The sequence below is a fragment of the Lipotes vexillifer genome, unplaced genomic scaffold, assembly GCF_000442215.2.
Source record: "Lipotes vexillifer unplaced genomic scaffold, Lipotes_vexillifer_v1.1 scaffold1029, whole genome shotgun sequence".
Lineage (NCBI taxonomy): Eukaryota > Metazoa > Chordata > Mammalia > Artiodactyla > Lipotidae > Lipotes > Lipotes vexillifer.
In genome coordinates this window covers 1,160,932-1,172,172 of record NW_006789305.1, presented here as the reverse complement: position 1 = coordinate 1,172,172, position 11,241 = coordinate 1,160,932, and the positions used below count along the sequence as shown (strand labels likewise).

Here is an 11,241-nt window from a genome sequence, read left to right as displayed (position 1 = left end):
TTTGTTTTTCTCTTTCTGAGTTAACTTCATTCTGTATGACCTCTAGATACATCCACGTCTCTACAAATGACCAAATTTTGTTCCTTTTTATGGCTGAGTAATATTGTATTGTATATATGTACCACATCTTTATCCATTTGTCTGTCGATGGGCATTTAGGTTGCTTCCATGACCTGGCTGTTGTAAATAGTGCGGCAGTGAATATTGGGGTGCATGTGTCTTTTTGAATTATGGTTTTCTCTGGGTATATGCCCAGTAATGGGATTTCTGGGTCATATGGTAATTCTATTTTTAGTTTTTTTAAGGAACCTCCATACTGTTCTCCATAGTGGCTGTATCAATTTACATTCCCACCAACAGTGCAAGAGGGTTCCCTTTTCTCCACACCCTCTCCAGCATTTGTTGTTTTTAGATTTTCTGATGATGCCCATTCTAACTGGTGTAAACTAACTCCTTGTAGTTTTGATTTGCATTTCTCTAATAGTTAGTGATGTTGAGCAGCTTTTCATGTGCTTCTTGGCCATCTGTCTGTCTTCTGTGGAGAGTTGTCCATTGAGGTTTTCTGCCCTTTTTTTTTTTTTTTTTTTTTGTGGTACGCGGGCCTCTCACTGTTGCGGCCTCTCCCATTGCGGAGCACAGGCTCCGGACGCGCAGGCTCAGCGGCCATGGCTCATGGGCCCAGCCCCTCCATGGCATGTGGGATCTTCCCAGACTGGGGCAGGAACCCGGGTCCCCTGCATCGGCAGGCGGACTCTCAACCACTGTGCCACCAGGGAAGCCCCCTCTGCCCAATTTTTTGATTGGGTTTGTTTTGTTAATATTGACCTGCATGAGCTGTTTATATATTTGGGAGACTAATCCTTTGTCCGTTGATTCGTTTGCAAATGTTTTCTCCCATTCTGAGGGTTGTCTTTTTGTCTTGTTTTTATTACTTTTGTTTTGCAAAAGCTTTTAAGTTTCATTAGGTCCCATTTGTTTATTTTTGTTTTTATTTCCATTTCTCTAGGAGGTGGATCAAAAAATATATTGTTTTGATTTATGTCAAAGAGTGTTCTTCCTATGTTTTCCTCTAAGAGTTTTATAGTGTCCCGTCTTACATTTAGCTCTCTAATCCATTTTGAGTTTGTTTTTGTGTATGGTGTTAGGGAGTGTTCTAATTTCATTCTTTTACATGTAGCTTTCCAGTTTCCCCAGCACCACTTATTGGAGAGACTGTCTTTTCTTGTGTATCCTTGCTTCCTTTGTCATAGATTAGCTGACCATAGGTGCGTGGGTTTATCTGTGGGTTTTCTATCCTGTTCCATTGATCTATATTTCTGTTTTTGTGCCAGTACCATATTGTATTGATTACTGTAACTTTGTAGTATAGTCTGAAGTCAGGGAGTCTGATTCCTCCAGCTCCATTTTTATTCCCTCAAGAATGCTTTGTCTATTTGGGGTCTTTTGTGTTTCCGTACAAATTTTAAGATGTTTTGTTCTAGTTCTGTAAAAAGTGCCATTGGTAATTTAATAGGGATTTCATTGAATCTGTAGAATGCTTTGGGTAGTATAGTCATTTTCACAATATTGATTCTTCCAATCCAAGAACATGGCATATCTCTCCATCTGTTTGTATGATCTTTAATTTCTTTCATTAGTGTCTTATAGTTTTCTGCATACAGGTCTTTTGTCTCCTTAGGTAGGTTTATGCCTAGGTATTTTATTTTTGTTGCAGTGGTAAATGGGAGTGTTTCCTTAAGTTCTTTTTCAGATTTTTCATCATTAGTGTATAACAATGCAAGAGTTTTCTGTGCGTTCATTTTGTATCCTGCAACTTTACCAAATTCATTGATTAGCTCTAGTAGTTTTCTGGTGGCATCTTTAGGATTCTCTATGTATAGTATCATGTCATCTGCAAAGAGTAACAATTTTACTTCTTCTTTTCCAATTTGGATTCCTTTTATTTCTTTTTCTTCTCTGATTGCCGTGGCTAAAACTTCCAAAGTTATGTTGAATAATAGTGGCAAGAGTGTGCAAGCTTGTCTTGTTCCTGATCTTAGAAGAAATGGCTTCAGTTTTTCACCATTGAGAATGATGTTGGCTGTGTGTTTGTCATATATGGCCTTTATTATGTTGAGGTAAGTTCCCTCTCTGCCTACTTTCTGTAGAGTTTTTATGATAAATGGGTGTTGAATTTTGTTGAAAGCTTTTTGTGCATCTATTGAGATTATCATATGGTTTTTTTCCTCCAATTTGTTAATATGGTGTATCACATTGATATGAGTATATTGAAGAATCCTTGCATCCCTGGGATAAATCTCACTTGATCATGGTGTATGATCCTTTTAATGTGTTGTTGGATTCTGTTTGCTGGTATTTTGTTGAGGATTTTTGCATCTATATTCATCAGTGATATGGTTTGTAACTTTCTTTTTTTGTAGTATCTTTGTCTGGTTTTGGTATCAAGATGATGGTGGCCTCACAGAATGAGTTTGGGAGTGTTCCTTCCTCTGCAGTTTTTGGAAGAGTTTGAGAAGGGATGGGTGTTAGCTCTTCTCTAAATGTTTGATAGAATTCACCTGTGAAGCCATCTGGTCTGGACTTTTGTTTGTTGGAAGATTTTTAATCACAGTTTCAATTTCATTACTTGTGATTGGTCTCTTCATAGTTTCTATTTCTTCCTGGTTCAGTCTTGGAAGGTTATACTAAGAATTCGTCCATTTCTTCCAGGTTGTCTATTTTACTGGCATAGAGTGGCTTGCAGTAGTCTCTTTGGATGCTTTGTATTTCTGTGGTGTCTGTTGTAACTTCTCCTTTTTCATTTCTGATTTTATTGATTTTATTTGAGTCCTCTCCCTCTTTTTCTAGATGAGTTTGGCTAATGGCTTATCGATTTTGTTTATCTTCTCAAAGAACCAGCTTTTAGTTTTATTGATCTTTGCTATTTTCTTTGTTTCTATTTCATTTATTTCTGCTGTGATCTTTATGACTTCTTTCCTTCTGCTAACTTTGGGTTTTGTTTGTTCTTCTTTCTGTAGTTCCTTTAGGTGTAAGGTTAGATTGTTTTTTTGAGGTATTTCTTGTTTCTTGAGGTAGGCTTGTATAGCTATAATATTCCCTCTTAGAAGTGCTTTTGCTGCATCCCATAGGTTTTGGATCGTCGTGTTTTCATTGTCATTTGTCTCTAGGTATTTTTTGATTTCCTCTTTGATTTCTTCAATGATCTCTTGGTTATTTAGTAACATATTGTTTATACTCCATGTGTTTGTGTTTTTTACGTTTCTTTCCCTGTAATTGATTTCTCATTTCATAGCGCTGTGGTCAGAAAAGATGCTTGATATGGTTTCAGTTTTCTTAAATTTATTGTGGCTTGATTTGTGACCCAAGATGTGATCTATCCTGGAGAATGTTCCATGCGCACTTGAGAACAAAGTGTAATCTGCTGTTTTGGAATGTCCTATAAATATCAATTAAATCTATCTGGTCTATTGGGTCATTTAAAGCTTCTGTTTCCTTATTTATTTTCATTTTGGATGATCTGTCCGTTGGTGTAAGTGAGGTGTTAAAGTCCCCCATTATTATTGTGTTAGTGTCGATATCCTCTTTTATAGCTGTTAGCAGTTGCCTTATGTATTGAGGTGCTCCTGTGTTGGGAGTGTGTATATTTATAATTGTTATATCTTCTTCTTGGATTGATCCCTTGATAATTATGTAGTGTCCTTCATTGTCTCTTGTAACATTCTTTATTTTAAAGTCTATTTTGATTTGATTTGATATGAGTATTGCTACTTCAGCTTTCCTTTGATTTCCATTTGCATGGAATATCTTTTTCCATCTCCTCACTTTCGGTCTGAATGTGTCCCTGGGTCTGAATTGAGTCTCTTGTAGACAGCATATATATGGGTCTTGTTTTTGTGTCCATTCAGCAAGCCTGTTCTTTTGGTTTGGAGCATTTAATCCATTCACATTTAAGGTAGTTATCGATATGTATGTTCCTATTACCATTTTCTTAATTGTTATGGGTTTGCTTTTGTAGGTCCTTTTCTACTTTTGTGTTTCCCACTTAGAGAAGTTCCTTTAGCATTTGTTGTAGAGTTGGTTTAGTGGTGTTGAATTCTCTTAGCTTTTGCTTGTCTGTAAAGCTTTTAATTACTCCATCAAATCTAAATGAGATCTTTGCTGGGTAGAGTAATCTTGGTTGTAGGTTCTTCCCTTTCATCACTTTAAGTATGTCATGCCACTCCCTTCTGGCTTGTAGAGTTTCTGCTGAGAAATCAGCTATTAACCTCGTGGGAGTTCCTTTGTATGTTATTTGTCGTTTTTCCCTTGTTGCTTTCAATAAGTTTTATTTGTCTTTAGTTTTTATCAATTTGATTACTGTGTGTCTCGGCATGTTTCTCCTTGGGTTTATCCTGCCTGGGACTCTCTGTGCTTCCTGGACTTGGGTGGCTATTTCCTTTCCCAGTTTAGGGAAGTTTTTGACTATAATCTCTTGAAATATTTTCTCAGGTCCTTTCTCTCTCTTCTCCTTCTGGGACCCCTATAATGAGAATGTTGTTGCCTTTAATGTTGTCCCTAAGGTCTCTTAGGATGTCTTCATTTATTTTCATTCTTTTTTCTTTATTCTGTTCCTCAGCAGTGAATTCCACCATTCTGTCTTCCAGGTCACTTATCTGTTCTGCCTCATTTATTCTGCTGTTGATTCCTTCTAGTGTTTTTTTCATTTTAGTTATTGTTCATCTCTGTTTTTTGTTCTTTAATTCTTCTAGGTCTTTGTTAAACGTTTCTTGCATCTTCTTGATCTTTGTCTCCATTCTTTTTCTGATGTCCTGGTTCATCTTCACTATCGTTATTCTGAATTCTTTTTCTGGAACGCTGCCTGTCTCCATTTAGTTGCTTTTCTGGGGTTTTATCTTGTTCCTTCATGTGGTACATAGCCCTCTGCCTTTTCATCTTGTCTGTCTTTCTGTGAATGTGTTTTTTGTTCCACAGGCTGCAGGATTGTAGTTTTTCTTGCTTCTGCTGTCTGCCCTCTGGATGCTTGCTGCATCTTTAATGTCTTTACTAGTGGATGACAATGAGTAGTTGATAGGAAAAAAAGAACTATATACTTGAATTATGGTAGCGTATGCATCACAGGTTAATCTAGAAATGGAGTTTCTATAGAAACAGGAACTGTTTTCACAAGGAAAAAATGTTCCCTCATTCAAACCTCTTTGAAGTGGTAATGGCTGCAAACCTGCAGCGTTTAGAAAACTATGCTGTCATCAACAAACTGTGTTACGAACCTATATTAAGAAATCCAGAAAGCAGATGAAAGTGGATTCTTCAAAATTTTAGTAAAACTACTGATAACCAAGGATTTCAAAGGAAATATAGCACATAACTCAAGCATAAATCAAGGTGGAGAGCATGGAGAATTTTTGATTTCCTAAATTTTCAAAAATTTTATCATTGCACATACAGGAATTCTCCCGTATTTTAATTTTAGAAGTTTCAAAGAAAATGGAGTGGATTACATACACAAATGTGAATGCCCACACAAACACGCACACGCACGCGTGCGCGCGCACACACACACACACACACACACACAGTGGTAAGTAGAGTATATAGTTCCTTCTTCCCACCACCTAAGTCTCACTACCACTGAGCTGTACCTCCTGTATGCACAGCTCTTTGGACTGTTTATAGCCTTGTCTTTGTATGGTGCTCCCTATAGTTGTGCATAGTATAAACTGTAAAAATTATGTCCTAGTCTTGAACCCTTTCTTAAAAGCAAGGATTGAGTCATGCTATGTTCTCAATTTTATGGCTGACATATAGTAGTCAGTTTGTTGTGTTGACTGTGATGCTATTTTACAGTTAAGTTTAACTTACATATGTTAACCTCAGCAGGTTTATTTATTCTGATAGATGCTAGAACACTAGCAGGTTACGTCACAGATGATCTTTTTTCCCACATTAGCATGAATTCAAGTAGTTCTGAACAAAGTCAGAATTTATAAGTTGATAGATTGTGTATTTCTATTTCTGCTGTAACAGAATTGCCATAAACTTGTGTCTTAAAACAACATACATTTTATTTTCTTACTGTTCTTGAAGGCTGAAGTGTGAAGTCAGTTTTACTGTGTTAGAGTCAACGTGTTGGCAGGTCTTGTTCCTTCTGGAGGCTCTGAGGAGAGAATCCATTTTCTTTTTCTTCTTTTCCAGCTTATAGTAGCCACCTGCATTCCTTGGCTGTGTCTCTGTTTCCAAAGCACATTATTCTAATCTCTGCTTTCATTGTCAATTGCCTTCTCCTCTTCTGTAGTCTAATCTTCTTTTGCCTCCATCTTGTTAGATCACTTGTGATGACATTTATGGCCTATCAAATAATCCAGGACAGCATACCCATCTCAAGATCCTTAATTTAATCACCCTCGCAAAATCTCCTTTGCTGTATAAAGTGACACAGGTTTTCAAAGCATTACAACCTAGGTATCTTTGGGGGCCGTTATTACAACCACATAGTGTAATAACGAAGCACCTAAAAGTTTTTTTGCATATTAATGCTTGTTTTCTCTTCCTAAATAAGGTATCATTTTTCCCCAATGTAATAACTTAGTGGAATAACTTATTTTACTCAGCTCTTAATGCTCATTTCTTTGTTCTTGTCTATGATATATGAATGAGTAGTTCCCATGTAGGCATCGTGTACAATTTCCTTATTTTTTCTGAAGAATATTTCTTAATGTTGTTGTTTTGTGTTGTAGTTGGTGTAATACGGTGCCCAGTATGCCGCCAAGAATGCAGACAGATAGACCTTGTGGATAATTATTTTGTGAAAGATACATCTGAAGCTCCTAGCAGTTCTGATGAGAAATCAGAACAGGTATGCTTCTCAATTTTTCTTTATATTCCTATCTTGATATGAAAATATGAATTATAAGAAAACATGCTTGAATTGTTACATAATTTAGGGTAGTTATGCCTTAGTTTCATCTTTCAAATTGAAAATGAAGAATATCTTTATTCTACACCCTCAGACCTGATTAAATGAGATTAAAAGTCATTACTTAAAGATTCAAATCTTGTATAGATTTTGTGTTCTGAGACTTTTTTTTACCTACCTGAATGTTTGATCTGGAAGGGAAAGGATTTTGTTGAAGAGAAATGGATAACAAAATAATTTTATTCTAGGTACAGTGAATTAGTATATTTGAGAGCAAGTTAGAAAGTTTTCACCTTTTATGGATCTATATTTTGTAAATTTAATGTAGCTTAGTATTTATTTCCTCCTTTAGGTATGTACTAGTTGTGAAGACAATGCAAGTGCAGTTGGCTTTTGTGTAGAATGTGGAGAGTGGCTATGTAAGACATGTATTGAAGCCCATCAAAGAGTAAAATTCACTAAAGATCACTTGATCAGGAAGAAAGAAGATGTCTCAGGTAAGATAGAAGCAGTTTTAATGATTACTATTAATCTCCCTCTTTTGCCTCTATAGCATTTCTACTTATCTTTATAAGCTTTTGATACCAATATCAGTAAGAATTTAGAAAGTTAGACAAAAATTTTGTTTAGTTTAAAAATATGTGTTTTATTTTACTGCAGAGTCTGTTGGAGCATCTGGTCAGCGCCCTGTTTTCTGCCCTGTACACAAACAAGAACAGTTGAAACTTTTCTGTGAAACATGTGATAGGCTGACATGTAGAGACTGTCAGCTATTGGAACACAAAGAACATAGGTACAGAAGTCATAACTGCTTATCAAGAAATATTATAAAAAGTTCTTGTAAAATTATTTTTCCTAAAGCAAGTATTCTATAATTTTGTTAGCATTTTAAAATTATCAGTTTTGTGTTTTATGTCTTAGAGCAAGATATATTTTTGATAAATTATTTAATGGTTTCCATATTCATATCTAATTGTTTTATGGATATTTGTTGAAAATATATCAGTACATAGATTTGGGTTGCAAGAATGGAGTTATATTATTTCTTTGTATGCAATGCCTCTGGTTCAAATACACTTTTTTTCAAGTGTTCTATGGGATTTAGGCTCTGGGCTGTTGTCTTAAAAGGTAATATTTCCATGGGTGTGGCTAAGTGATACCCATTTTAACATCAAAGCATAAATATACTGCTTTCATATTGGATATACAGTTTGTAGAAAAACTAGGGATTTATAAGCATCTAAGTAGCATAATTACTAATTTATTAATACATAGCTTTGTCTTTCAACCTTTTTTTACCCTCAGGATACAATAGTATTCACTTATCACCAGGCTGTTACATCTGAACTGTTCTGGAAAGTACTGAAATTTCTAGTCAGGTGTTAAGTTTCATTAACCACACTTAAATATTTGTTTTTTAACTCTAGGATGTCTTAGAGCTTTTAGTTCATTAGAGCCATTGGAATTTTTTGGAATCCTCCAAAAGAAGGGGATACATTAATTCTGTTCACTAACAAGTATTGCATCTGTAGTTTGTGCCAGGCAGGTTTCCTAATGGTGCATGTTTGTTTAATTCACACCAGCCACCCATGCAGTGTTGGTACTGATATCCTGACTGTTTTAAAGGTGAGCAAGAGTTCTTACAGAAAGCTTTAGTAATCTGTACAAGGTGCCCGCATAAGTGGTAGAACCAGGATTTGAACTCCAGATCTATTTTAGCCCATATGCTCATTTTCTCCCATGTGGTATTCAGAATATAGAATACAGTGTATGGAATCTTTCAAACTTGACCTCATAGGGGTAATGCTCTTTTTTCTTTTCCAAGGCACCTCTTACTCTTTTACAGAACATTTGTGTAGAAATGCTACTTTAAACTTTTGTATCCTTTGTTACAAAATGTCTCATCTTACCTATGAATTGGCTTATGTTTTGCTTGAGGTGACTAATCTTGTGAATGCCTTTACCTGAGGTCCAAATCTTACCCTTGTCTTGTAATCTCAGTAAGACATTGAATTACTTTCTCACAGCTGCAGTCAGATCTTTGAGCGTTTAGATTTCTTATGGCTTTTTACATTGATGGTGTGAAACAGAAAGAATAGCAACATGGCATCCTTTATCCTGTGAACAAATAGCTTCAGCCACTCCTCTCAAAGTTTAACCATGTTCCATTCTTCCCTTTCCTTCACCACTTTGCTTTACTACTCATATCCAAGTCCTAATTATCTCTTGAATGTTCTTCCCTTTTCTTTCGTTTGTTCACACTGTACTTTTCCTGGATAGACTATGGCAGAACCAATGGCACTGGACTTAAAAGCCTAGGTTCCTGTTACTACAACACATTTACAACTAGTCTCCCTGTTTTGAGTTTTATATTGTCAAATTCATTCTGTCCACATTGCTGCCAGTATCATTTGGCTAACATGTAGTTAAGCCCCACCCACCCCACCCCCTTTAAAAACACTCTTCAAAGATACCCCATAGTCAAAGTTTAAAGTGTTCATTATTGAGTCTTACCAGATTCTTTCTCTTTATCATCTGTACAAAAGTTAGGAAACAGTCCAGAAGACCACCCTCTCTTATAATACCAGCTGCAGAGTTCAATAGAAACTCAAACATAGGGGATAACAGCATGCAGTCCACCTCATTAATATGATTTGTTATTACTTATACCTTCTTCAGTTAGAGTGGTGGCCTTGTAAACAGGATGCTTTCTGTTCACCCTGGAACCACCATCCATAAACCAAGCAGCTCTTTGTTAGCTAATAGACTTTATAGAGCACCACCTATGTGATCATAGCATTCAGCAGCTCCTCCGGTGGTTCAGAAGTTATATTTAGAGGAAAAGAGGCCAGCTACCTGCTCATAAATACAATAAATACTTCTTTGCATCCTCCTGGTCGCATGTTCCTGCACAGACCATCTCTGTTTATGTGGAACGCTTCTGGGCCTTGCCTTCCTCATTAGAGTGTTCCCCTGTCCCTCAAGACATTATGAGTATTTCAGGTTTCATGGTTATTTTGTGTCCTTCAGTCATAGAGTCAGTCTCAGTGCTGAATGGCAAGCTAGTAATTTTCTCTTAAATGACATAAATTTTACCATGGTATCCAGAACTTCTCTGGTCCAAAATCCTGGTGGGACTCTGCTGAGTGGCACTGAGAGGTTTTTGCCATAAGTTTCAATCTGCGTAGGTACATGTTGCTGACACTTCCAAAATCATGTCCAAGTGTGGATCACAGGGGCCCAAAAGCATCATGAGAAAGACTGCTTTTTGCAGTTCAGACGTGGCTGCCTTTGTTCAGGCCCCCGTTCAAATATGACCTTCTTTTGGGTAGTTGTATTTTTTTTTTTTTTAAGACGATGTTGGGGGTAGGAGTTTATCAATTTATTTTATTTATTTTTGCTGTGTGGGTCTTTGTTTCTGTGCGAGGGCTTTCTCTAGTTGTGGCAAGTGGGGGGCCACTCTATATCGCAGTGCGCGGGCCTCTCACTGTCACGGCCTCTCTTGTTGCAGAGCACAGGCTCCAGATGCACAGGCTCAGTAGTTGTGGCTCACGGGCCTAGTTGCTCCGCGGCAACTAGGAGATCTAGTTGTGGGATCCTCCCAGACCAGGGCTCGAAACTGTGTCCCCTGCATTAGCAGGCAGATTCTCAACCACTGGGCCACCAGGGAAGCCCCTGGGTAGTTGTATTGATTGGTGCTGGTAATATTCCCAGATATGGAGGGTGTGTTCTTTAAAATTCAAATATACCAACAAAATGTTGGCTTCTTGTTTAGTTCTAGGGGTAGGTGGCAGAAGCAGTTTATTTTTTTTCACCTTTGGAATGTCATGGGTGGCTCCTGCCTAGGTTATTCCTAAGAATTTCACCAGTTTGGACAGGTCCTTGGACCTTTGCTATATTTAGCAACAGCTTCTGTTGGTCATGTGTGTCACCATTGCATCTGAGTCAGTCTTACCTTCATCTTTAGTTTCTGATATTATCATGAAATTAATATAGTATATATTTACACTCAGGACCTGCATCAAGTCTAAATCTCTTCTAAACAAATCATACCAGTAAGCTGGTGAATTGAAATAACCCTGTGGCAGTATAGTAAACATAAATTAGGGTCCTTTCACATCAAGGAAAATTGCTGTTTGGCTCTTTTTCAGAGTTAGAAAAAAAAATTTGCATGTTCAGTCACTGAGTGCCACTCTTTTTTAGTCTGCTGTATATATTTTTTGTATTGTTGAAACCATATCAAGGACTGCTGATGCTATGGTGGCACTACTTTATTCAAACTTTAATAGTCTGCTGTTATTCTTTCTTTTTTTTTTTTTTTTTTTGCG

At 36.9% G+C, this 11,241-nt stretch overlaps 1 protein-coding gene across 1 annotated transcript in view; it reads left to right on the top strand.

Moving 5' to 3' along the window:
• TRIM33 (tripartite motif containing 33) overlaps positions 1–11,241 on the top strand; it is a 160,173-nt gene that overhangs the window by 74,740 nt on the left and 74,192 nt on the right. Inside the window, exons 5-7 of the mRNA XM_007462495.1 lie at positions 6,735–6,853; positions 7,266–7,410; positions 7,574–7,706. Coding sequence (XP_007462557.1) covers positions 6,735–6,853; positions 7,266–7,410; positions 7,574–7,706 — 397 coding nt within the window. The remainder of the gene's footprint in view (positions 1–6,734; positions 6,854–7,265; positions 7,411–7,573; positions 7,707–11,241) is intronic.